Source organism: Lepisosteus platostomus, chromosome 25 (assembly GCF_059453375.1).
Source record: "Lepisosteus platostomus isolate fLepPlt1 chromosome 25, fLepPlt1.hap1, whole genome shotgun sequence".
Classification (NCBI taxonomy): domain Eukaryota; kingdom Metazoa; phylum Chordata; class Actinopteri; order Semionotiformes; family Lepisosteidae; genus Lepisosteus; species Lepisosteus platostomus.
Window position 1 is genome coordinate 13,743,686 of NC_142635.1, and position 25,139 is coordinate 13,768,824.

General features: G+C 41.4%; 1 protein-coding gene across 2 annotated transcripts in view; it reads right to left on the minus strand.

Moving 5' to 3' along the window:
* Positions 1–2,186: 2,186 nt before the first annotated feature.
* LOC148641166 (beta-galactosidase-1-like protein 2) overlaps positions 2,187–25,139 on the minus strand; it is a 31,698-nt gene continuing 8,745 nt past the window's right edge. For both annotated transcript variants that reach the window (XM_088620212.1, XM_088620213.1), the window contains exons 5-19: positions 24,183–24,291; positions 23,132–23,224; positions 22,080–22,161; positions 21,496–21,560; positions 19,724–19,808; positions 18,753–18,890; positions 15,709–15,789; positions 13,255–13,361; positions 10,172–10,318; positions 9,281–9,352; positions 8,852–8,930; positions 7,915–8,002; positions 7,228–7,339; positions 5,826–5,942; positions 2,187–5,426 (exon numbers count right to left, since the gene is read on the minus strand). In XM_088620212.1, coding sequence (XP_088476338.1) covers positions 5,340–5,426; positions 5,826–5,942; positions 7,228–7,339; positions 7,915–8,002; positions 8,852–8,930; positions 9,281–9,352; positions 10,172–10,318; positions 13,255–13,361; positions 15,709–15,789; positions 18,753–18,890; positions 19,724–19,808; positions 21,496–21,560; positions 22,080–22,161; positions 23,132–23,224; positions 24,183–24,291 — 1,462 coding nt within the window. In that variant the 3' untranslated portion in view covers positions 2,187–5,339. The remainder of the gene's footprint in view (positions 5,427–5,825; positions 5,943–7,227; positions 7,340–7,914; positions 8,003–8,851; positions 8,931–9,280; positions 9,353–10,171; positions 10,319–13,254; positions 13,362–15,708; positions 15,790–18,752; positions 18,891–19,723; positions 19,809–21,495; positions 21,561–22,079; positions 22,162–23,131; positions 23,225–24,182; positions 24,292–25,139) is intronic.

Here is a 25,139-nt window from a genome sequence, read left to right on the forward strand (position 1 = left end):
TTAACATGCCACTTTTCATTCCAAAGGACCTCACTGCATATGTGTACGAGGTGACCCATTTCATCCCCTGGTGAAGTACAGACCCCACCTGGGCGACACACAGCAGCCCCACTGCACAGTGGATCAGGGGGAGGAGTGAGAAATTGCTTCACCACCACCACCCCCCCCCCCGAGCTAAACAGGAAGCTGAGGGAGAGTGGTCAAGCCCGGAGTGAAATTAGCCAGCGCTGAAGGGGCCAAATAGTCTGGACCCTGGTTTTAAAATCGCATCCGCAGGACGGCAACCCCTGCTGGACGGTGTCCTCAGTCACTGTAGTGGGACGTTAGTTAGGAAATTCTGGCTGACGGTGGGCAAGAGCGCCACCTGTTGGTTCACCGTCTGCGCTTGCAGCAGCAATCTCGTTTTCCTTAGAGGTCTCTCACCCCAGCACTGGCCAGGCTGGTCTTCTGAGGTCCAATGAAACCAGACCAGGAGGTGACAAGGCTTATGCAAAAACCTTTGTGGCAGACTACTGACCCGGATAAAAAAGTATGTCAAGATGTGGACTATTTCACTATGTAATAAGAAAGCAAATATGTTAAGCTTTCAGTATGAAGCTGAGGTCTTCACATACTTCAAAGTGATGCTTTCCTCGCAGATTTTATAAATCAAGAAATATTGATATTTAGTTGTCAGGAACATATACAGTATGTCTAATTATATACTGTATATACAGAGAGACATCCAATAAACGAGTGCTGAAAGCAATAGCATTTGTTCCATTTTTGTAGATGGGACTAACTTTACCACATTTTATTTTTCCAAGAACCCCGAATCCAAAGGTACTGGACATTTGCAGGGTCAACAAAAGAAAAGGGGGCAGGGCGTCTCAGTCGGGTTTCAAATCTGTCACCTCGTGAGGCTTTCTGGGCTCTGCAAGATGGTGACAATCGCAGAGTTCGTTAGCGTTCGTTCACTGGACATGAAGAGCTCTTCCTTCTCAGTAGTGAGAAGCCACAGCCAAGCCGTTCCGACAGACGAGACAGGATCTGTTTCCTCACTCCAGGCACAGGGAGGAACAACAAGCCAGGATTTAAAGCCAGTTCTCCATAATGCAACCTACGTCTTTGTAGTTTCTTTCAATCCATACATTCTGAAGGCATTCTTTTATCGGAGAAGGGCAGTAGAGTTTTAAGAGGAAAAGCTGGACATGGGTGTTTTTACCTTTCTCAAAACGCTTTGAAGAGTCTACAGGATTATTTCCAAATACCTCTTGTTGTCCCTATATAACATTCAGGCTTCATTCTCTGTATCTGGATCTTGTATTTCTGATACCAGTTTCAAACGAAACTGGTTATTAAGAAATTGTAATATAACAATATTAATTGAAACTGCAAGGAAATTGTACTGGATCCATTCGCATTTATGTTTTCTATGCCCTACAGTATACATTTATGCTTGAACTTGAAATGTTACCTTGTCATTTAAATACATGAACAAATTAACGAATGGAAGCTCATGAATGTGATGAGGAAAATTCCAATGACTGTATTTATCAGTGTGTTGTAGCTAGGTTTTTCCCCTTGGCTACTTAAAGACAGGCAATGATTGCTTCAGAGTAAAAAAAAAAAGAGAAAATTAAGATTTTTCTGGCCACAAATCAGTTCTGAAACACATTTCATGACTATTTTTGATGCACTGGTAGATAAAGAGAAAGAAATAAAATAGTGTGAAAACAAAACAAGCACAATGTTCCAATGAAGGCTTCAAAGCATTAACCTGAATAGAAAATATTAAATATTTGTTTTCAGTTATTCAAATTTAAAGGATACCTTCAATGTGTTATGGTAGACATACTGATTTTGAGTTGTTTTAATTTAGATTTGTGTTATAAGGCTGCAATATAAACAGAAATTAGGGTGAAATGAATGTACAAGACTCATCCTCAATTTTTTTTGACAAAGGCTGGAATCACAGTAAATATTACATTGTTCTCATTCTGTGTCTGTAAGTTCAAATGAATACAAGTAGAATGGCAGCTGTTCCGAAGTGAATTTTGTCTTTTGTTAACCATATAGTGCTTTTCAGAACTAGTAACATTTTCTTTTGAAATCGCTGGGAAAAGATTAAAGCATTAAGCAAGATAAAAATGCACTTCTGACAGTGGTCATATTCATATTCACTTGCAAAGACATCAGTCCAAACATTATGGCAATAATTTTTCTTTAATGGTATAAGCTTTTTGTTACATTGTTTTTCCACAATATTCTTTGAAATTACAGACTGAGAACAAAATTCGATTTGGTGTGTGTATGTTTTAATTACTGAATGTTTGCACAACAAAATTGAACAGAAAGAGAACAATCTCACATGAGAGACTACACAATCATTTACAACTTACAGTAGAAATACTACAGCTTTGCCTGTACATTTTGCTGTTGTTCAAAATTGCATTCCTCATGTTTGAGCACTTAGGTATAGTTTTTTTGGTCATTCTATTGAATGGCTGTGTTGCTCCTGGACAAAATTAAAACCTTCAAGATAATATCATATTGTAATAAGTCCTTCTGTTCAGCATACACCGAAAGTTTTAGAAAGATGAAAGGTGTTTTTGAAAACTCATCATTAGGCTCCTGGGTGCTGGATGTTCTGCACAAATTATCCACAGATCGTTTCTCCCTGTTGTGAAAACAGAAAATTCAGGCTGTTTTGCTAGCTTTGCAAACTAAGGAGACAGAAGGTAGGGCCTTTTAAGCTTTTCTCGGTTACTCCTAATTCACAACGGTCTTGATGTCAGCATTCTCTGCTTGCTGAAAAAAAAAAACAGCTCTTCCCAAGACGATGAAGCAGCAGCATCAGGCGTCCAAAATCTCGCTCTGGCTGTTTCCAGCAGTTCCTTCAGCACACACCCTAGCCTCCTCCTGAAACAAGCCTGAGTGAGCCTGTCTTGGCTCCTCATCCAAAATACATCAAGTATTAAAAGAGCGATCAGGGCTCAGGCTGTCTTCTTTTTTGAAACTCAAGATGTGCTTTCTTCATTCTGGTCTGTTTGTTTTTTTCCCTTCAGGCTAACTTCTTTATTTAGATTTTGCTTTCCAGACGCTAACACCACACCGAGCCACACTCTGCACATCGATCTCTTTGTACGCTCCACTCCTTCTGTCCCAAGCAAAACACTCGGGCTCAGTAGTTTCATTCATCAATACTTAACGACGTGGAGTCATTCTTCATCTGACAAGGCTAACGTCAGCGCTGACGGGTACAGAAGCCTCTGTCCGACGGGAGAGCAGCTGCAGTTTCTGAAAAACCCTTTGAAAATAAGCAAGTCTTAATTTTTTTATTTTTTTTTGCTAGTCTGCTATGTTTCTGGTCATTCGCGATTACAGCTGGTTTTAATCCCATGGCACTTTTTAATCCTTCATGTGAAACCCCCACCTTTTAGGTCTTTGCTATAGTAAGTACATTTCATTGTTTGGTATATTGGTTGTCATTTTCATCCATGATGGGGGTTACAAGAAGCACTTTCTGCATGTTATTAGACTAAAGGTTGTTCATTTCCCTCCACAATTCCATGTTAGTAAGAAGAACTGAAATATCAAAACTGAAAGAAATAAAACCTAGAAAAATACCGGTTTGCCCTCCTTCTTTAGTTTGGCATTCATTTTCTTTTTACAGTTTGAAAAAGACGAAAACTGCAATCCATAGAATTAGCTGTTTAATACCAAAAAAAGGCTTTCAATCAGTATTAAGGTGGAAACGTAATTCAATTACTCCGTTCTGTTCATGAGTTGCCCAAAAATAAACTGAACCAGAATGTTTCTCTGTCTCTATAGTTCAGAAGGTGAGCCAATTAAGGAGTTTCAATTAAATTCCCTGGTTTAACTGAAATTGTGATATAAGCAAAAGATTGTCTAAATAGTAAGTGCATACTGAGTATGTCAATTATTTTCGCTTGTCAGTCTTTCACATCTTCTTAGTTTTGAAGCAAGGGTGCTTTCTAGGCAGTTCAGGAAACTTTTTGCCCAGTCTCTGAAACAAACAGGAAGGAAATTTAAATTGTTCCTTCAACTGTTCTTTCAGAATGTTGAACTAAGGAAAGGAATAACATCAAATTTGTTAGCATTAAAATGTCGCATTAATTAGAATGTACAGAATAAACAGAATAAAAAAATATATTTTGCTTGCTCATCGTGTGATTTTTAAGGATGTGGGTATTAAAAAAGGGAAAGATACAGACACAGTATACAACCAATATCCCTATAAAACATTTTATTTGTTCACGTTTTTTTTTTCCAGGCAGTGTTCTCAAAGGTTATAGGTTGAAACATTTGCCAGACCTTCGATGAAAACAATAGCTTTGAGTCACTTAGTTGTACTTTAGTGTTAACAATTGTTTTAATTAAGCCCTATACAGAAAACCAACAATGTGACGAGCACAAAAGAAGTTCATTTTGCCCACATTATTTAAAAACCTGAATTTGTACACCACAATTATCTAGTAAGAATAGTATAAGCTAAGAATATGGCCATGACACTTGTATTGTGTCATTTCTCAGTGATGCAGAGATTTTCATTTTAAAAAAAAAACTTTCAAATTTAAGAAGGCTGGTGTTTTACAGCAAATTATTATATACACATCGAATAACTTCTATCTGTGGAATATTAAAAGTAGCAAAATATTCTTATTTTTCAGGAGGATAAAAAGCATTAAATAATTACATAAATAAAACCTGTACAAAAAGGCCACCTGACAAAATACAATCAAAATGTTTTTTGACCCCACATTTTCAAACAATTTTCATTCAAATGTTTTCTGAAATACACGGTTTCAATGATAATCCCATCTTATGAAGAAATATAAACATATGAGGACTGCATATTTACATATACACTGAGAGGTATTAAAAATGCAACATATGAACTACTGTAATAGCATTTGCTCTGTTGTTCATGCCTCTCAGGATACATACAAATGCTAAAGGAAACCCAGCATTTTAACGTTAGGAATTTGGGATCTGATAGGAGTCAAGAGTAAAGATAATGATCACTAATACCTGCACACAGGAGGTCCTTGCAGAAGGATCAACAAAAATCAGGAATACAAATAAGTACCAAATGTAAGACATGCAAGTGCATGTACAAATTCCCAAACAAAAAGGTCTTAATGACAAGGTAGATCGGGTAACAATCTTCTAGGTTGCATAGATCAATTATGACCACAAGTTGGTTTGATTACTGAAAAAGTCATGCGTTTTTCTGAAATTGTAAAAAAAAAAACATTCAATGGGGCATCCAGTCTAGAGAAGCTACAGGACAGTACATGGCATTTTGAAAAATAAACCAGCTTGATCTTTCTCCATCACTCAATGTCTACAGCCATCCCAAGATCGGGAGTGTCCACTAACTGGATCTTTCTCTCTGCTTCCTGTTCTTCAAAAACAATGATCTGCAGCAGAAAAAAATAAATGATCGGTACAAGGAAGTGTTTTCTGACAAGCAGATCTAGCCCATGTGAACTTTCACCAAAGGTTTACAACATTAGATTCGATCGAGTTTTAATCTCCCAGTAAATTTAGATCAGTAAATTCCCAGCATGCTGGCTAATCTTCATTTTACTCCATTCCAAAAGCTCAGCAGTGCAAATCTAGCCATAAACAATGTACACTAAGTACAAAAAGGAAAGTTTAATTCAATCATTGCCATTTTCCCTCCATGGAACGCTAGGGAAATCAGTTGAGGATGATTTTGTTTAAACTGTGAAGCGCATTTTGCGACAGAAGAAAAGTTTGAAAGACATCATGCAAGTTTAAAAGGCTTAAGTACAGTGAGAGTTTTAACCATGTACCTGATTCATCCCACTGTTAAGCCAGGGTCCTGGGAGGTAGAGGGTTTGTTGTGGACCAATGGACCAATAGCGTCCAAGATTCTGCCCATTGATAAATACTACTCCTTTTGTCCAACCCTAGACAAAGAATCTGAATGTTATAAAAGGCTAAATGATGAAATGCACCAGACACACTGGAAAAAAAATCATCCATTATCCAAAAGGAGTTTATTCAACCCTAGTAAGGCTTGTGGCAACCCAGAACCTATTGTAAATGCGTAGGGTACAAGACAAGACTGTCATCTGGGATATGGGATGACAATCCATCCATTAGATGCACAATTATCTCTAAGACTAGGAGACCGCTTCAGAGAACACGTTAGGGCTGTGAAGATTAAAGATTCCTCCAAGTCCATAGTTACTCATTTCACCTCAGACGGCCATGATCACACTGATCTCTCTGTCTCTGTTCTCCAAGAAGGGTTTCTCAACTCCCACGGCAGAAAGACAACAGAAATGAAACTCATCCTGGAACTAGGTTCACACCGTCCCCCTTCTCTCAATGGCCGACTTATTTTCGTGTAATCTTCTCTATTCTCATGCAGGGTTTGACTTCACACCTTTCTCCACCCCTCTCCACTTTGCACTTCCTGAGTGGCCTCTCTGCCTCTCCCCTCTCCCTCCACTTTTCCAGCTTTTGTCCTCCTGTGCTATTTAATCTTTGCCGTCTACCTTTCTCACACCTGAAGAAGCCTCCACTGCCAAAACGTTGCGTCTCCTTTCTTTTTACCTGTTCCAATTATCTCTAATACCAGCTGACCTAGCCAGAGTGTCTTTAGAAGCTGATCGAAAACCGGAACCCAAGTCAGATGAAACCCCACATGGACACGGGAAGGACATGCGAACACTACACAGAAGGGGCTTCAACCCAGAATTTGACTCAAGAAGCTGTGTGGCACTAGCCGAAGCCTTAACCATTATGTCACTTTTGATCTGATCAAACAGTATAACACAAAAGGAGAAAATGCTGTATCTCTTCCATGTGCATCGCTAAACCCTGGAAGATGATAATAATAATAATAAACTTTATTTTATATAGCGCCTTTAAAGGTGGCTTCTCAAAGAGCTTTACAGGATGACAACAACAATAAAAAGAAGAATACACAAGATAAAACACAATTACAATATATAGAGGAGACTGTGGATGGTGATACTAGGAAAAGCAGAGGGGTGAAGAATAGAACCAGTTAAGTAAAGGCTTTTCTGAAGAAGAGGGTTTTGAGTCTGGATTTGAAGGAGTTTAGAGAAGGTGACTCTCCGATATCCTTGGGGAGAGAGTTCATACACCTGGAAGCTTGTACTCATGAGCTACAAAGCTGACGTCTCTCCGTCAACCTACTTCATGAAGAGACACATTACTCACCGGCAACTTGACAAACGTGTCCCGCGGGTAACCGTCCACAAACAGCCTCCCTTGGAAGAATCCCGGAAACGTCGGCTTTTCCGGAACAAGCTTCCAGTTTTTTCCACTGAGACTGGAAGAATGGAGAGAATTGGCTCGCGTTGTCGCTAACGTGGTGCGAGAACATTTCCTTTCTGAACTGAAAGAACTCGGGCACGCATTTTCACCAAGCCACATGCCAGCACAGCTATATTCCGAAAAGCTTTCTAGTACATCAGAAGATACCGATCACGAAGAACATGAAATAGTCTTTAGTTAAAGAAGCAATGATGGTAGTTGCACAATACAAGCAGGAGTAATACTACAATGACATGCATTATTAATGCTGCACTGTGTCATTTGGGCAGTTCCAAACAACAGAAATTAAGTGATATACTATATAATTATACTGCACTTCTTGACTGTTATAATTTATATAAAAAGAATCTCATTAGAAGAGCAGTGGCCCGGGCCGCAGTGTGAATTCAAGTTCTTCACGGTGTTTTGTTCCAGCAGAATGAAATTACCACGGATCTGTGCTCGTGAACTGCTTTTTATTTCGATTATCCTTCCGTGTGTGACTTGTGCCTTCCTGTTTTCCCTCAACACTTTCCACAACACAGTGGCAGCATAACAGATCAGGAGATAAAAAGACAAAACAAAGCATACCGATCTATAAAGCTGGGCTTCATGTCCAGGCTGTATATAACAAACTTTTTTAGAGGGATATTGTTCAACAGAATGTCACCAACCAGACCTAAAATAAAGAAAAGCAAAATTAAGAAAAAGAAGGAAGCAATTCATGCTTATTATTACACAAAGCAAAGGTGACTGAGTGCAAAGACGGACAGATCAGAAGTAAAAATGTGTTTTCAGATAACACTAATACCAGAAAAGAGTTCAAACTCATCAGGTACATGGTTAGTCTGCAGGCTACGTATATGTATATTTGTTTTTGTTCTCTCTAAAGCTTTCCTATACTCCTTACTAGAACACTGTTTGGTAGTCAGATAGATGTTTACTGTCCACTAGAGAAAATGCCATCTCACAGTCATTTGCTTCCACTTGGTAGCTATGTAGAACTGCTGTTTATAATTCTGTTTGCTGGAATTTCCCTTATTTACTGCAAATAAGACAGAAATACCTATGAGCTGTTTAAATTACTGCTATATGGTATATGCACAGTTTTTGTTCATACTGGATTGAGAGTTTTATATACCCTATCGTGCCCTGGATAAGGCCATCTGTATAATTAATATTAATGCCACAGCATTGGTATCAGAATGGTGGCAGAATTGTATAACATTTTTTTGCACTTTCTTAATCGACATGGCGGACAAAGGAAAGCCATAAACTCTGAAAACAGATCTTAAACAGCTGGAGCATTAGCACCTCACCAAACGCCTTTCTTTGGACCGAAGGAGAACTTTTCAAGTCCAAAACGTGGTCAAAATGAAAATTTCCTCCCTGAATTCACCAAATGAGAACTCATTTTGATGTCTGACTGTGTCCTTTTCCATGGCAGAGGCCTCCTGCTTTCTTTCCAACAGAAACAGTGGATAGTAGAATGGTAGATGTGGGCTACAGTGGTCATTTTGTACCTTACCTTTCCGCTGGTCATCTAAATGCTTCCCATAATTCACTCTCCCACAGTTCTCCACAAGCAGACTCAGCTTTCGGTCTCCCTGCAACAGTAAAAAAAGGCTCCTAACTGTCAGACCGCATCTTGATCGATTTGCATGAACAGTTTGCATTTTCTGTTCTCCAAAAGCAGCCTCTCTGGACAGAAGGCTGGGGGCCGAGTAACAGAGGCATTGGCCTGGAGTTGCAGGTAACCTGGCAGGTGTGTAAGTTTGCAAACCACCACGCTACATCAGGGTTTGCTTCTGTTTTACAAGTGGGGAAAATGGATGCACAGGGTTGGCTGCATTCCCTGAATGATACAGCCAGCCACACAGCTGTCTAGTAGCTGAACGCCACTCTTTCTTTATCTCTGACATCCGCCTGTAGGTTGTCTCAATAAAACACCCTGTACCTTTCCCTCGGGCACGGCCAGTTCCAGAGTCTTGGATTTCAGAATTCCAATGAAGTGCTGATCTACAAACACCTAAAAAAAACAAACACAAGAAGCCCCTCAGTTGGGTAAAAAGAAAATACTACCATTCTTTATTCCCAATGAGTTAGTACTCTACACCAGGGGTGCACAACTATAGTCCTGAAGGGTCACAGTTACTACTGGTTTACATTCCACCTCTGCTCTTAATGACCTAATTGAGCTTCTCAGAGCTTAACGGGACCAGATCAAGACTTTTCAAAGGGCAGCGGGCACTGATGATTTAAAGAGACCTGGAAACCTTGTGGATTCTGTCTATGTTTAGAATCGGCTGCCATATCTTGTGAATCAGTTTCAATTTATTCATTACAGATGCAGTCAGAACAAACTGGAACCAAAGAGGATTCAAAACCAGTTTCAAAAAACAGTCCTTTGGCACCTCTTAAAAACCTGTCATCCTCCACTTGTTTTGCCAAGAAACGAATAATTTTACAACAGTCCACCTGTTTCCCAATAATCTTGAATCCATCTACCACAGCCTCTGAAGTGCTGTCTTTTTTGCTTTTAATTAATAACTGCATGGAGCTGCTGAGAGCTTTCCCTGGGAAGCCTCCATCTTGGCTCAAACCCTGACCAAACGCTGTGGCCTGGAGCCAATATGGTTCCTGAGAGCAGCAATGAGACGCAGGTGTTTAGCTTGACACCCCTGAGCTTTAAGTGGGAGACACTCTGAAAAGTGAGTGGAATTCCAAGTGAATTTAAGGAGCTGTGGGGACAGGCACCTATGAAAGTAAGCATGCCCTCAGGAAATGAGCATTTACTTAAAAAACATATAGGAATGATGCACAGGTGGAGTCCTAGCTGAGCGCTCACCAGGGCTCTGTCGCGGACGCTGTTGTTGGAGTGCAGGGTCCCACCGCTGGTGATGGTGGTCTCATACAGAGTGTATCCGTAGGACTGCCCGTTGCCATTGTTCACCGGCAGGTTTTCCATGTTCACCGGCATCTCTGACTTGAAGGGCTTGGGAAGAGAGCAGAGATCTGCATCAGCAGTGGAAACGCATTGCAACAAACAAGAATACAAGGGGAAACCAAAAGGAAGCTCTTTTAACACTGAGAACCCAGCAGCTGCAGGGCGGGCGGTGGGTCGGTGCAGTGGCTAGCACTATCGCCTGGGCCTGCCGGGGCCCTGGTTTCAGTTCTGGGGTGCTGTCTGTGTGGAGTGTGCATGTTCTCCCCGTGTTCGCCTGGCTTTCCACCGGGTGCTCCGGTTTCCTCCCACAGCCTGAAGACATACTGGTAAGTTCCTTGGCTCCTGGGAAAAGAAGCCCTTGGCGTGACTGTGTGTCTGCCCTGGTGTCGCGTCCAGGGCGTAACCCGCTTTGAGCCCCCTGAATGCCAGAACCCTGAGTGGGAAGTATAGGGTAGAAAATGGATGGAGGGGTTGTGGGACAATGGACCAGCTGCCATGTGACAAGTCATGTGGCTGAGGTGATCACCCTGGCTTGCTCGAACAGATCGCTACAAGAGAACCTCCAGATCAATGAGCTCAAAAAACCTTAATGGCTTAATGGCCTTCTCTCACGTGTTTCCTTTCTTGTGCTCTTTATATCTTCTTCAACAGTGAATTACTGGCATTACCGGAATTATGGAATTACCGATATTACCGTCCTTGGACTGTAACAAGGATCTGGGAGATGCAGCAGGTGCTGACTCTGACAAGCCCTGTCCAGCCACACACAGATGTAGTGCAAACTGGTACCAAAGCACGCGCACCTTTACCTGGGTTTGGGTTTCACTCATCCCACTTCCTGTGGATCGGAGGTGGTTTTCGATGGGCTGCCTCACTTCACTGGTCCATGGGGATACCACCATATGTACCACGAATGTTTGCCTGCTACAGTACATTGTGACATTCCCATGATCCATGAAGGCATATTGAACTCATGGAGGCACACTAGGGTAAAACCCTGATATAAAGCCAGAGTAAAGATGACCACGAAAATCTTTCTTAAGGGTGAGCCTGCAAAATGACCAAAAAAGCTGACTCTCATCCACTTTTCCAAACGGAGAATTGCCTTTTCAGCTGCAGGCAAACATCCAGATGCGACAGCAGATGTAGACAGCAGATGGCAGATGCTGTTGTGACAGCAGACAGCAGACATCCAAGTTTCATTTCACTTCTTTTCTACATACTAAGTGCAAGATCATTGTCCTGTCCGAATGGATTTGCAAAACCAGAGAATGCGATTAAAGCTCTGGTGGACAAAGTGTAGTATTAATTTGTGTAGATATGGCAAACTGCATATCACACATTCAGGAATAGATGGGATACTATATAAATATAAAGCAGTTCATCTAGTGAATTCCTGCTGCTGCTTTGTTTCTTTTTTGGAAAGGCAAAATCCTGCTCAAATTATGAAAGAAATGAAGTAGCTGGATTTCGACAACAAAATCCCTGTGGATATTCTTAATAATTGCGCTGGCTTTCAAAAAGGCTGCCAGCAATAACTCTCTAAAATCCAGTCCTTAATGGTAACACTGCAGCTCGAGCTAGAAAGCTGGCAAACCTCTTTCAGCCTGACAAGTAAATGTCAGAAACAGCACAGCATGACGTGACATAAAAGCACAAAAGTGTAGAAATGAACATGACAAAAATTCACAGCCTTGAATCATACCTGGAACCATCTACAGTGCCATTGTTTCCCAAAATAATTTAAAAAATCAGTTACCTGTCCTCTTTCACTCAACTATTGTAATTCAAAAACAAGTGTTTAATTTGAAAAAACATTAAACCTTTACACAAGGCACACGTAACTGATACTCATGCATAACTTTTCCACTGCACTAAATCCAGTATTCAATCCTACACATCACATTGGACTCACACTGGACTCACAGCTACCACTTGTTACTGTAGGCCCCTTTTATGTGAGACAAGTAGACATTAAAGGATTTTATGCGATTTCCTGTCAGTTTATGACCAGGCTCAGAAATGCAGCGGCACTTAACCGAAAAAGGTCTTAATCTTGTTTTGCCTTGCTTTTGGCACAAATTGCTGGGCAGTTGAAATCTGGAGTGGGACACATGACAGGGCGCCAGAGGACGGAATTAAAATTCTGCCTCCCTGTCAGACTGCTTACTTCTTGTCTAAGCATCTCTCCATCACAGAAGCTTAGTGGAATGTCAGGGTGTGCCCTACAAACCAAATTGCACAACACCGCAGCTGAGCTACAGCACCCTTCCACTGCCCACAGCCACTTCATCATAGCAAGGGCTGGAGAAACAGGCCGCAAGACAGGAATACACCTTGGTTAGACTGACAGTCCATCGTAGTGCCACCAATGTGCAGCCACCACCTGCATGACGTGACGGCAGCCAGAGTGAGCCAGTACCTCCACCACACTCAGTGAGGAGGGGAACTCAGTGAGGAGTGATAAACCCATCTCACAGATGGGGATTATTAGGAGGCCTGGTAAAGGCCAAGGGGAAATTCAGTCAAGACACCAGGATTAACACCCCTACTCTTTTTGAAAAAAGGCCCTGGGATTTTTCATGACCAGGATCTTTTAATGAGTCAGGACCTTGGTTTTACGTCTCATCCAAAAAGATGGTGCCTATTCTACAGTATAGTACCAGCATCACTATACTGGGGCATTAGAACCCACAGAGATCGAAGGGTGAGCAAAGCAACCATAGCCTTCCCAGGAGGTCTCCCATCCAGGTACTGACCAGGCTCACACCTGCTGAGCTTCAGTGGTTTGCCAGCTGTGAATTGCAGGGTGATACAGCTACTGACAGAAGGCTCCCTCATCCCAGAATCAAAGCCAGGACCCCAGAGATTTGAAGCAGCAGTGCATACTGTATTATTTTACACATATATCCATACAAAAGTTGCACAAATTTACACCATTGTGCTTAATGGAGAAAAAAGGACCGCACAGCTTCTCTTTTTACCTCTTCCGTAAACTGCAGGGCCTCCCACATAGATATGTAGTGATACATTATTGACGTTTCGTAGACAGCTTTCCTGGACAGCGCAGGCACCAAAGGAAGCTTCTCAGCTAAAGGAAACAATGTGTCAGAATTACAACAGAAAACCCAATGAGTCCATGACACCAGGTTCAGTCCAAAGCACTCAGAAATCAGTACAGTCTGCTTATTGTAAAAGCTGGGCCCAGCTGGGAAATAGACTGTTTTCAAACAACAGGCATGCTTTGGCAAAACAAATACAGACTATGTTGTTTAAGGTATAGTTTGAGGTGGCTTAGAAATATCAGATCATCCTCTCGAAACACTTAGAAGGTTATTGTTACAGCTATTGAAGTGGCTATTGAGGTGCATGTATCTACAAAACATGGATAGCAGCTTTAGGTTATCTGAGAGGCAAGATCAAAGGGGACCTTCTGGAAAATTACTCTAGTCAACCATTAAGAGTGACCAGCAGTCCAGAAAAACGAGGTAAAAAGACAGACGGGCAGAAGCAAACAAAACAGAAGAGAAAGGAGGAATAAGACAGAAGGAAGAGAGGGGGAAAGAGGAGAAGAACCACGCCAGGTGAGAGGACCTTTTAACCTTAAAAGACCAGACTGAGGCTAGCTATTTGAACCTTGTCTAAGAGAGCTTGCCCTTCTGTTGTTTGAGGAAACTTTTTTTTCCTTTGTAAGCAATCCCCAGGCTAAAAACATTCTCTCTTCATCAGCGATGCATTCTTAGAAAAGGATCCCATTCACTTGAGAGCTTTCACGCATTTGTGATGGAAGAATTAGCTCTAGGTTGTATTCCGTTTTACTTAAGACAGCAACAATTTAACTCTCTTGTTGGCCTGTAGAGCAATATAAGATTTCTGAGCAGTTAGCAGGCTGGGTTTTTCTGGGTAGTCAAGATGACATCTTGTTTGTAATTAGGGTAATCTGTATGTTGTTTCATACGGGAACAAGTAAAGGTTTATTCCTTGCTGAAAAGAGAAGAAAAGAAACACAACGTTCCTGCTGTGGAGCCTTCTTCAGGGGGCATCACCCGAAGAAGGCTCCACAGACGAAACATTGTGTTTCTTTTCTTCTCTTTTCAGCATGGAATAAACCTTTACTTGTTCCTTTGCAGCCAATGCATGCTGACACAGCATGTTGGTGTTATTGTTATATATTTGTTTATTCAGGAAAGTGTGCCAGAAAGCAAAGAACTCAGGTGCCTCTAACTATACCACCCATTGTGCATATTTTTACAGTTTGGGTTGTTTGTTTTCATTATTAATTATCCCGGTCAGCATTTTCTATTTTCTTTAACTCGTATATTTGTAACATTACTAACAGCAAATAGAGTAATTAAATTAGTAATTAGAGCACAATCATTTTTTTGCTGGGTTTATATTTAAAATTGCTTTCAATATTTTCATTTTGTTCACGGTGGTTCATAATCTCTAATTTGGGAACTGTTTTGCCCCCTCAGTGCGCCCAGGAAAACAACGACAGTTATGGTTTTCTAATCAAGGAAATAAAGTCCCATGGCTTTCTCCTTGCAACGAACTATTCGGTTTTACCTTTAAGCAGGAAATAATGACATTGCAAGGGATTATATTTAGTTGTTTTACGTCTCAGAAGGCACTGCGTTCCTGACATTAAATATAAACCAAATCTGGTTTCCTAAGAGCCTCATTTCAGAATTAAATTAAAAGAATTTAAATAGAAGTTGAATACTACCTATCTAAAATACTCCCCAGCGTGTCATACACTTATTCCGCACCAAAAAAATCTTTAAAATTGACTTTAAAATAATGAGCATGACTAGAAACAACTGAACTGAGCTTGGCTACATTATGACTTCTCTCCAACGGTCTCTCATAGATTTTATTTTATATACTGACATGTACCAATGCATGCAACATGTTTTCACATTGTATGTAGTGTGTTAAGAAGTCACAGTGCAGGTCAATGAATATTTGAGAGGAGTTTTAACTTGTAATGAAATGGCCATTTCCAGAGAACACCAAATAATGTACACACCAGGAGTATCCTCTCACTGTATACAGGTAATCCAAGTACAGCTCTGGACACCCTATGTTATTACCATGAATGGGTGTTTATGAGTGACCACTAGGTAGGAAATAGATAAACTTCCACACATGGCACAATCCTACTTGTTCCTTTGCAGACGACGCATGCTGACGCAGCTACCCACCTGAACACTCAACAGTTTTTCCTGAAGGTCTCATACAGCAGGTGTTTGTTGAAAATGCACTCAAGCCAGGTCAGAGGAATGACCCCAGGCCAGGGTCAGATTTCCACAGTACATAGTGTGGAAAATAACAGGCAAATTAAAATCTTTTTGGCTGTTTTGTCCTGCTCTTGGAAGTCTCTTTTCTGGGTTTAGCACAGCGGGCAGAGAGCTGTAACCTCTGATGACAAGACTTACTGTGGTACTGGCTGAATATATTCCTCAGCAGATGGTACTTCTCAGTGTAGTCTCCTGCTTCAGACAAAGGGGCATCATAATCTGAAAGACAAGTACTTCTCCAGTGAGAAACGACAACGGTGCCTTATGATCTCTCCAAGCCTCTGGGGAAACAAGTATCTATTTGTCTGCTATATTGAATATGTTTCATCTTTACCACAGGGTGCCTTTCTCCTTCAGACTCATCCTTCTGGAACCTCAGACTGGTGCACCGCCATAACCTCAATGATAATATATACTGTATCTATACATTAGTTAAACCGAAGATGCGCAAAACAAGGACTTCAGAAGCTGTCAAAAGGTCCCCTGACAGCACAATCCATCTTAAATATCAGTGTCATTAAAACAAGGTGAAAGTGGGGGAAAATAGCTGCAGAATTGATTGAAACCCTCAGAGGACGGTCTCGTGAGAAATGACACATCACTTTTTCGGCTGGACGCACGCCTCCTGATCTCATACTGAATTAGCTTTTATCATCGTTCCAGCACAGGCACCTCTTATAATATCACCACATAACAATACAATAATGATTTTTAGACCGTTTAGACCAGGAATGGCAAACTCATCTGCTACATTAGATTTAAATATACTTCAACCAGGCCATACATACTATAAATGATCAAAATATCAGACACGACAATTACATACAGTAACATCATATATTTGTAGTCTGTTTTTTATGTTTCTTTTAATCACCATAGCCTTCACTACATAATGATTTAGCAAAACATATGCATTACTCTCTGGGTCTAGAATTTTTCTTAGCATTGTTTACAGCACCTTAATTATTTATTATACCACAGCTGTGAATACTGCACACTACATAAATCTCTGCTGGGATACCTCTTTCAATACCTTGCAAAAGAAAAAATACGAATGCTCAGTTTATCAGATGTTTTGCTACTGTGAATCATGTATTTTAAAATCTTTTTCTGCTGTACAAAGCCATTTTTGCCACAATGGCCGGGCCTTCACAAAGCCATTTTTGCCACAATGGCCGGGCCTTCCTTTATAGCCACTTCAATTGTGATAGCTGTCACTTATTAGTGAGTTTTATTTCTGAACATCCACTTTATTTTTAACAACCTGTCAGCAAAATGTATCGCTAGTGCTTCGGGTGTTAGAAAGCAAATAAAAAATATAACTTATACAGCTCTCGCTATTCCTCTTTGGTAACCCGTACACATCAAAATTTCTATGCAATTCTATGAAGAAATAGAAATTTCTTCACTTTTGAACCACATAATTTTATTTTTCTATGAAGACAATACATTAGAAGGACCTTAGTGCCATGTTCAAAACCTCTACTAACACTAGGTCCAGTTTCAATGAGACAATTAGTGGATCAGTCACTAAGGTTGCTCCAGAATTTGGAAGAAGTGTTGTGTTGTGTTGTTGTGGTGCCAATTTTTTTTTCCCCCAACATTTTCATGCATAGACACGCCCCCAACATTTTCATGCATAGACACTACATCTGTGACATCATCACATCACAGTTTGATGATGTCTCTGTGACATCATCAAACAGGGAAAACCAAGATTGGGTAGAAATAGAGAACCACAGAGAGCATGTGTGTGCTGGACGGCTACAGTTGTGTTACCGAGGGAGTTTTGATGTGTGTGTGGGCTACTCACGTTCAGACAAGGTGTGAATTGTCTCCTGGCCGATACCTCTGACCACTACTACCCACGGGCCACATGTTAAACACCCCTGACGGACAGTCAGCTGTGGGGTTCACAGGGGAAAAAAAGAACTACCATCCTTATCAAGAAAGGTTGAAGGAATATCTTTGTTTCTTGGTATCTGCTTCTGGGAACTTATTACTTTCAATACATTCAACCCCTGTCTTAACTGCTAAATTTTCTCATTGTGTGGGTATTCAAAAGAAGATGCAGTACACAGATAAAATATTATTCCTTCTTTAATGGTGTGCAGACTATCACTTTCCCCTGACAAACACTATACAAGAAACTAATTTACTAAACCAAGCCTTGCAATACCATTTTTATACCCTCTTACCTTTAAACAAAGCAATAAAAAAGAAGAAGGCATCACTTATTATTAAGTCTCTGTATGCCTGCTGCAGCCAGTCACATTACAAGAGGGAGATTCTTCAATTACTTCATCTAAATCGTTATTTTCCCTTTTTTCAAAGGGCTTTTACATCAGATGATGCCCAAGCAGGAACTTCCTCCCAAATGTACAGTAGTCTGTGGGTTAGTGTTACACATTTGTCCAGCTAATTAAGCCATCAATCAATAAATAAAAGAACCACTTAAATCCTAGAACTTGAGTGGAATGGAAGCCTGGAGACCCCAAGACTCTCCAGTAACTCAAAATCAGAAATTCCCACATAGCTCTCGGCCTGCACTGAGGTGAACTGACAGAGCCATCTGCTGGTCACAAACAGGAATATGTTGTGGTACATAGGTGTCAACCACACACAATGCAAACCAGCACCTTCTGACATTCCACCGTCAGTCACCTGTTTGTTAAAACTTGTCACAGATATGAGTTTTTCATCAAGTTAGCAATTAATATATTCCTTTAAGGCAGAAAAAGAAAAAATCTGTCTCAAGGTGACTGCAGGTGGGGTCTCATTTTGTTATTTTAAAGGATTGAATTCTTAATCAAGAAACCTGCTGGACTGCTGCTCTCCAGGAGGATAGTCAACCTCTCCTTTGTAGCCTCTTAGTTTGCAGTGATATTCAGACAGACCTTTTCGACAGTGCCATAATTCTTCAGGAACCCTTGGCTTTCTTGGTCTTAGGACTAAATGAGGTTGTCTTAATGACGATTAATATCGAAGCTGGTGTGTGGTGAGCATTCTGGCGCACTATGGCTGCCGTCGCATCATCCATGTGAATGCTGCACATTGGTGGTGCTGGAGGCGAGTCCCCATTACCTGTAAAAGTGCTTTGAGTGGAGTGTCTAGAAATTATTATTATTATTAATGATTAATACAAGCAGAAAAGGAAGAGTACTAAAATGAGGACTACTTGCCATAGCTGACAACATCTGGCTTGTAGGTGCCGAACTCCAGGGCTCCGCTCATGAAACCAAAGTTGGTTCCGCCATGGAACATGTAGAGGTTGATGGACATGTGCTTCTTGAGGATTTCTGTCACTGTGGCAGCCATGTCTGCCAAAGAAAGCCATTGCAGAATCAGTGCACAATTCGGCCAAACAGAACATCACACAAGAGATGACTTTCTATAGTGGGTGAGAACGACTGACACAGAACCACCAGCAGAAATCTGGCGATGACATTCAAATACAAAAGAAAGCCTTATATTGAGATCCCACGGACCTCTGCTGTTCTTTTTCCCGCCTGCGGGAAAAAGTTGAAAAGAGTCTAGAAAGGAAGGTTGTAAATATGCAAGGAGTGTGAAAACAGCTGCAAACAGAAAAAAAACAGCAGAGGGAACAATTAACAATGGAGCAACGTCATGTTTTCCTCGCGCATTCTGGAAGAAACAAAAGTAATGAACAAATTCGGCCTGTCCCTGCAAATCTGTTATTGACCAGTTTTAAAAGCTTTGAATTGTCTCTGCCTACCATCCACTGCCACTGCTCAAAGGTGACATTTATCATTCGGAGCGACGGCAGAAGACTAACAAAACATGACCAGTCATTTTTGTTTTTGTAATAACAAAAGTGGTGTGTGTTGTTTTCCCATGGCGCTTACATTTAATTTGCTCTGCCCCACAACCCCTCCAGATATAAAACATCTCTCGCTTTCACTCGTTCAGGTCGCTAAAAATGCAAAGCGACACATTTGCAAAGCAAACTTACCCCTATCAGTCACTTTATATGAACACAGCAGTGGCCAAACTAGTATAACCAACAACAGGTGTTCGCAAACTGCGAAACCAACCTCAGATTCCAGGCATGCCCTTCAGGCCTACAATCACAGCGCATTACAAAATCATCTTCAGAACCACTGTAATTGAATCAAGTGTACGCCTGCCTTACCCTCTGCGGGGAAAACGTGATGAAGATCTCCCCAGGAATCGAACCACCCAGTCCAATATTCCATGACCATCTTGGGTTTCTGGGGCTGAAACAAACACAAGCCTGAAGGGATGGTTGCGCCTGCATCTGCCTTGACAGCTGATCAAAGGTGTGAGGGCACAACCCGCAGCAAAAAACTCGCCAATCCCTTGTCAGTGAGGACCACCCCACTCTACTGATGTTGCATCCTTATGGCTCTTCAATTCATTAACTTAGTATTTATTATTGCTGCATTAATTTTCCAATTCCTATTAGATGGTAATGAATTATATAGTTAATTATAGGTCCCAGTTTAGTCAAATGAATAATTATTATAAGCAATGACAACATCAAACAATGTTCTTGTGATAATGGCATACTATCTACTAATTAATTGCATTTACAAAGCACTTTTCATCCCAGAACACTTTACATATAGGAGGAGACCAACATCATCCACCACTGAAGGGCTGATCCACCTGGGTGACTCTGCACCAGCAGCCCCCTGCAGGTCAGATGGAGATGTAAGAAACTACCACAATCTGAATGAAGGGGGCATTTTGGCAGGTAAGAATATACAAGCAAAAAGAAATGAGGGTAACATCTCTATTCTTGGGTCATTGAATCTGTAAGTAATAAATAATCAGGACCGAAACCTGAACACCTAACACCTAAACTAAGGCCACAACCTAAACATCTAAGGCCACATTAGGACATGGATTTGGTTAATCTAGAGAAGCATCTAAACATCATGTACCTCTCTTATCTTAAATTATATTTTAAAAAATCTTAATTATCCTAAAATAAAGACAAAATTGCAAATGTAGACATGACATTCTATTCCCCTCTCATAAACAGGGCTCCATCTTGCTTCAAAATTATAATTCAATGTAACCCACCTTAATTTTTTAACTAGGCTTAATTTATCCAAGGTATTGTGGTTCTACTGACACACGTGTGTGTTTATTATAATATTTGCTTACACTTATATAGTGCTTTTCTGGACACTCCACTCAAAGCGCTTGTCAGGTAATGGGGACTCTCCTCCACCACCACCAGTGTGCAGCCCCACCTGGATGATGGCACTGCATCATCCAGGTGGGGCTGCACACTGGTGGTGGTGGAGGAGAGTCCCCATTACCTGACAAGCGTACACTCCCCACACACCTGCTCTCAGTGGGGAGGAGAACAGAGTGATGAAGCGGTTCAGAGATGGGGATTACAAGGAGGCCGTGATCAGTAAAGACCAGGGGCAAATTTGGTCAGGACGCCAGGGTAACACCCCTTCTATTTTCGAGAAACGTCCTGGGATTTTTAATGACCACAGAAATTCAGGACCTTGGTTTTACATCTCATCCAAAGCACGGCGCCTTTTTACAGTACAGTCTCCCCATCACTATACTGGGGCATTAGGACCCACGCAGACCGCAGGGTGGGCATGCCCCTGCTGGCCCCACTAACACCTCTTCCAGCAGCAACCAAAAGTTCTTCCCAGGAGGTCTCCCATCCAGGTACTGACCAGGCTCACTCCTGTTGAGCTTCAGTGGGCTGCCAGCTGTGAATTGCAGGATGACATGGCTGCTGGCAATTTTGTCCTAAACCTGTGAATTTCTGTCTTCGTAGGGTGCTGAATAACCTGGTTTTTGTTTAACAGTCTGGTACCAAAATGCCTTTTGCCATCTTTATCATGAAATGCGCAGGTACAAAAGAAAAAGAACTTCATTTTTTGCCATTAGATCGTGTTTTATACTTGCCTGTGTAGCTTCTAGAAGATTTAGATGTTCAGGTTTCAGTTTCTGAAGGTTGATGGTAGCCAAAGCTTCAACACCACAGAGAAAGGAGAGCGTTATTAAGGTTTGGTGCAAAACATACAGGAATAGGAAACTCACAAGGGAGGCCTTTCCTGTTTGACAACACACACATGCCACCATAAATACAGTGGCATGTGTCTATAAAACAAATCTATTGGTTTCTCCTTTCTGAGAAACCAATAGATTTGTACAGAGTACTTTATTATTTCTTTGGTTTAAATGGAAATTTAAAATGATCTGACAATACTTTATTATATCTTTGGTTTAAATAAGTCATTTAAAATAAGCCGACGCTCCAAGGGCAGTTGTTTTTTTTTGTTTGTGCGTTTGTTGCTGGCGTCACTCTGAAATCAATGTCAGAACAAGAGTGACAAAGAACCTCTTGTCTTTCTGAAGACTGAGGGATCAGTTGGCGAGGATTTTATTTTTTTACAGCAACATGACATCACAGCAGTCACATGGGAATGATCTTTCATCTCCGCGATGACACACAGGGTCCGTTTCCGAAAACAAACAAGGCACAATACCTCCTTCCACTCCTCCTTGATTAAACCCCTCTTTGTTGTCTGAAGTCATCAGCAGCTCATCTATCTCCCTGGACAGCAGACTCTGAGAGAAAACAGCAGAGATTTGATACTTGCAAGGTTGGTGATCAGATGATAACCATGCTGGTTTCAGGGAAGTTTATACAGTAAAAGTTTCAAATCATCCCCCATACTGCATACTGCTCATTACTTGATCTCAGAGGTTCTGAAAATGAATGCTGAACACAAGTGAACTACATCAAAATATGTTTTCTGTTCAGCATTCATTTTCAGAACCTCTGTGATCAAGTACGGAGCAGTATACAATACGGGGAATGATTTGAAACTTTGCTGTGTAAACGTACCTGAACGGAATTCTGATTATTTTTTGGTTTCCTTTTTAGTTTCTTGAATACAATTTAGAAGTTATTGTCAGAACTAAAGACCCTCCCTTGATTTCTCAACTTCTGTGCTTGAAGATCTATTTAACAGGATGCACAAAAGAAAAGATCTAGCTGAATGGACTTGTGGAAGTAGACTGTATTGTTTGATTTGAGATGTGCAGAGGGGCTAATGGTGTTTTGGTGAGGTAAAAACACACATCCACCTATTTGCGTCTCTGATAAGGGCCAGGTCCAGAGAGATTACTAGGTGGATGATAGCTGCGGTTTATCTTAACACATCGCAAGTCCTTGGGGACTCGATGTCACCTCTGAAGCGAGCTGTGTCTCCATGGAGAGCCCCAGTGGACCTGTGTGCATGCGTGTGTGCGTGTGTGCGTGCGTGGCTTCTGAGGGTGCCGCTCCCTGTTGCAGTGCATGTGAAGCCCAAGCTTCTTCACAGGTATTTCTCTTATTATTATAGCAACCTGTCAGGCTCTGCGGTACATTTTTCCTTTGTCATCTAACATTGGTGGTCTCCGCTGCACAAAATAAAACTCAGAACCGCAAACCATACAGAACGTATGATTTACAGGCAAAACACATTGAGTATTTATGTTTCACACCAAACACATTGAGCATATATGTTGGCAGGCAAGGCAAAATTCCAGATACCTTTTTCATGTAGGGCATGTATTCTTCATCCATAGCATAAGACCCGTATTCATTCTCCACCTGGAACGCGATGATTGGGCCCCCTTTCTTGAACTGTAGAAATTAAAAAGCACCATGACTACATAGAAGAGGACACCTGAGCAGAAAAAGGTCACGTTTTTAAATACTCTTGCACCAGGATGCCCTATACAGCTTTAGATAAGAGCACATTGCAACGTGCACACAGTTTCCTATTACTGAGGCGTCAGAATCCCTCCCAGTGCTATATACAGTACATCACTGATTCCTTCTTTGCAGAAGAGGTTTGTTTTAAAAGCGCAGGAAGACAAACGCAGGAAGTCAAATAAACTTGAACTTTTATTACAAATAAACTTGAAATAAAAATTAACAAACTGCAGTATGTCCAAAATTCAGCAGCCAGAATCCTGACCAGGTCTAGTGCAAGTGTTCACATTACTCCTATCCTGGAGTCCTTGCACTGGCTTCGGGTCACAGTTCATCAAATTCCAAAATAAAATCCTTCAAAAAATTTAAAATCCTCATGCTCACCTATAAGGCTCTGCATGGCTTGGCACCTCAGTACCTGTCTGAACTATTATCGCCCTACTCCCCACCTCGCAACCTTCGCTCTTCTAATTCTGCTCTCCTTACTGTCCCCCAAGCACGTCTACATTGTATGGGTGACAGGGCCTTCTCCTGCTGCGCCCCAGAGCTCTGGAACTCTCTCCACAAGGATATCAGAGAGTCAACTTCTCTAAACTCCATGAAATCCAAACTCAAAATCCTCTTCTTCAGAAAAGCCTTTACCCCTCTGCTTTTCTTAGTACCACCATCCACGGTTACCTCTATATATTGTAATTGTGTTTTATCTTGTGTATTCTTCTTATTAATTGCTGTCATCCTGTAAAGCGCTTTGAGAAGCTGCCTTTAAAGGTGCTATATAAAATGAGGTTTATTATCATTTATTATTATTATAAACAGAGCCAGGAAAAGCATCGGCACAAATGGCTCAGCACATACAGACGTTGTCTCATGCTCTCGGGCGGATTACCTGAAGGGGCGCCACTATCGGAATGAGTCTGTCAAAGTAGGCATCCACAGCCTCGGTGAAGCCCTTGTAGGTCGTCCTGAGCCGCATGTCTTTATCGCGGAGAAGCCAGCTGGAAGGCAACCACAGAGCGGTTCAGGAAGTCATCAACAGCGACGGGGGGGGACAGCTCTTCTTATAAAGACAGCACTATCCACCGGTAGACTTTTCAATTAAACTGAGGAGTTTCCATGATGCACTTTGAGTCTGGGCAGCACAGTGGCGCTGTAATTAGCATTGCTGCCTCACAGCTCTGGGGACCTGGGTTCGATTCCCGGCGTGCTGTCTGTGTGGAGTTTCCCCCATATTTGCATGGGTTTTCACCAGGTACTCCAGTTTCCTCCCTGCAACGGACTGGTATCCCCTCCAGGGTGTATCCCACCTTGCGCCTGTTGCTTGCCAAGGGATGCTCCAGCTCTCCTGTGACCCTGAAGCCCATGAACTGATTAGAAAATGGATGGGGGTGGATATACCAGCCTCAGGCCACGTATGCAATAGCAGGGTTTTAAAAATATTATTTCATTGTGCCATTTGTACTACACTAATACCCAGTGTAGTAGCACATTCTAAATTGCCCCATACAGCTGTTAAAGCCCCACACCCATTACCAATAGTATACTTTAGCCATACAACTCTGTGTCCCAGAGTGCAAAGGACAAGTCCCAAGACTTTTAATCGACTGAGTGCGGAGTGTAACACACATGATCAGTGCTTGCAGATTCTTCAAGAAAATTGACGATTACATATTTTTTCTAACACAGGAGACGCCTAACTGCATTGAAATATGCACACTTATCCCTCTTTTTTAAAGATTTTAGATGGCAAAAATCAACTCCAAGTGTTGAAGGGAAAGGCCAAGACAGGACTTGAGGAATAAGAGTGGTGATTCGTCTTTCAGACTTTTTCCGTATGAACTTCTGC